The sequence below is a fragment of the Orycteropus afer genome, unplaced genomic scaffold (assembly GCF_000298275.1).
Source record: "Orycteropus afer afer isolate SDZICR_OR568_19922 unplaced genomic scaffold, OryAfe1.0 scaffold00489, whole genome shotgun sequence".
Classification (NCBI taxonomy): Eukaryota; Metazoa; Chordata; class Mammalia; order Tubulidentata; family Orycteropodidae; genus Orycteropus; species Orycteropus afer.
In genome coordinates, this window is record NW_006922076.1 from 751774 (window position 1) to 753307 (window position 1534).

Genomic DNA, 1534 nt, shown 5'->3' on the forward strand with positions numbered 1-1534 from the left:
CCTGACTTCACAGGGCCGCCCAACAGCATGTCTGTAAACGGGATTGGTCCTATGTAACCTGGTAGACCCATGTGAGCTGTAATCGTTCACTACTGTATGCAGGAGAGCCTGTGGCTGTCAACTCACTGGAAGCTGTGGGAGCCCAGGCCCTGAGACTGTGGGGTGTGCTAAGCCGTGTCCTTTCGTCTGTCTTTGTCTTTAGACCTTCTTAAGAACCATGGGAGAAGTTCTTCTACTTCCCAGCTGGACAACTGTGTCAGAGGTAAGGGAACATTCTGGTCTCTGACACGTGTCTTCCTCGGGGACAGGAAGTGGCACAGCATGGCTGGACTCACATCTATGAAAGAAACGCTGTGTCCCTCAGTCCTGAGATGGAGGACATTCGTGTTCACGTTGACAGGACAGTCACTGGCTCAAGAACGCCGGGGGTTCTCGATGGCCCCAGCCCGGCGTGAGCCTCTCCTCGGGACAGGCCGTGGCCCTCAGACGTCAGACAGGGAGCGCGCTGCCTAGCTTCACGGGTGGAGCTTTGCTTTCCGTTTCACATAGTGTATTTTTACCCTCACGTCTTTCTTGAATGGTAATAAAACAACCATGTTTGCCACTGAAAGACTTGAGTGGGAAAGGGGCACCACGCACCATGTTCGTTTTTTCTAAACAGAAAGCTCCCCTCCTCTCATCCGGCACTAATTCAAAAGGATGACGGGTCGCCTGGGTTTTATTTTCAAAAGTAGCTTTAATTGATTTTACTTATTTAGAAATGAAAACAAGTCAGCGTGTATCCCTACACACTGCTGGAAAATGCATGTAATACAGCAATGTGTTAAGTAGACTTCAGCTGAGGTCCTGGGACCAAGGGAGAGGCATTGCTGGCAATCGCGTGTGTATCCCTCTAGTCTGTGTTTCAACTTGCTTATCGACATACATGTTTTGCAAACACACTGTCCATGGGATTTACCCAGATTTCCCTCAGTTATGTCAGAAACATTTTCCAGCAATTGTGCAGATTCTCCAATAGCACGCAGTGGGGCGGGTCCAGGTCCAGCTGCGGTACCAGGAACTCCCCTGCCCTTGGCTGTCTCTGGTGGCAGGGCTCCTCTCTCTCCGATGAATGGGGATCCTGGCTCTGCCCAACTCCTGAGGCTGTGGCCTCGATGCGTGACGCCCCACTGTGCAGTGTGAAGTGCTGATTTCCCAGAACCTTCTCCAATGCCTACAGTGCACTCACCTTGGAGAGGCACAAAGGCATCCCGCCCTCTCACGAGAGAAATGGCACGGGGTTAATGCTGGTAGGATTTACTGAAACTTCAAATGGAGTGACATTGATTAAGGAATGAAAAGGGATTATGAATTTAAGACGGACAGGATGTTAACCAGAAACAGCCTCTTGTTTAAAGAGAACAGCCATCCAGAGCTCTTGATATTATGGGGACACTGTGCTCAGAGCCTGGGGCATCCGGCATGGCCGGAGGGCGACCCCAGCACACACAGTTTTGGCCTCATTTTAAACTAACCAGCTGCTTGTTCAGGAAGG

At 50.8% G+C, this 1534-nt stretch overlaps 1 protein-coding gene across 1 annotated transcript in view; it reads left to right on the forward strand.

Moving 5' to 3' along the window:
- The window catches only part of ADGRD1 (adhesion G protein-coupled receptor D1), a 98386-nt gene that overhangs the window by 36246 nt on the left and 60606 nt on the right, over positions 1 to 1534 (forward strand). The window contains exon 8 of the mRNA XM_007955050.1: positions 203 to 262. Coding sequence (XP_007953241.1) covers positions 203 to 262 — 60 coding nt within the window. The remainder of the gene's footprint in view (positions 1 to 202; positions 263 to 1534) is intronic.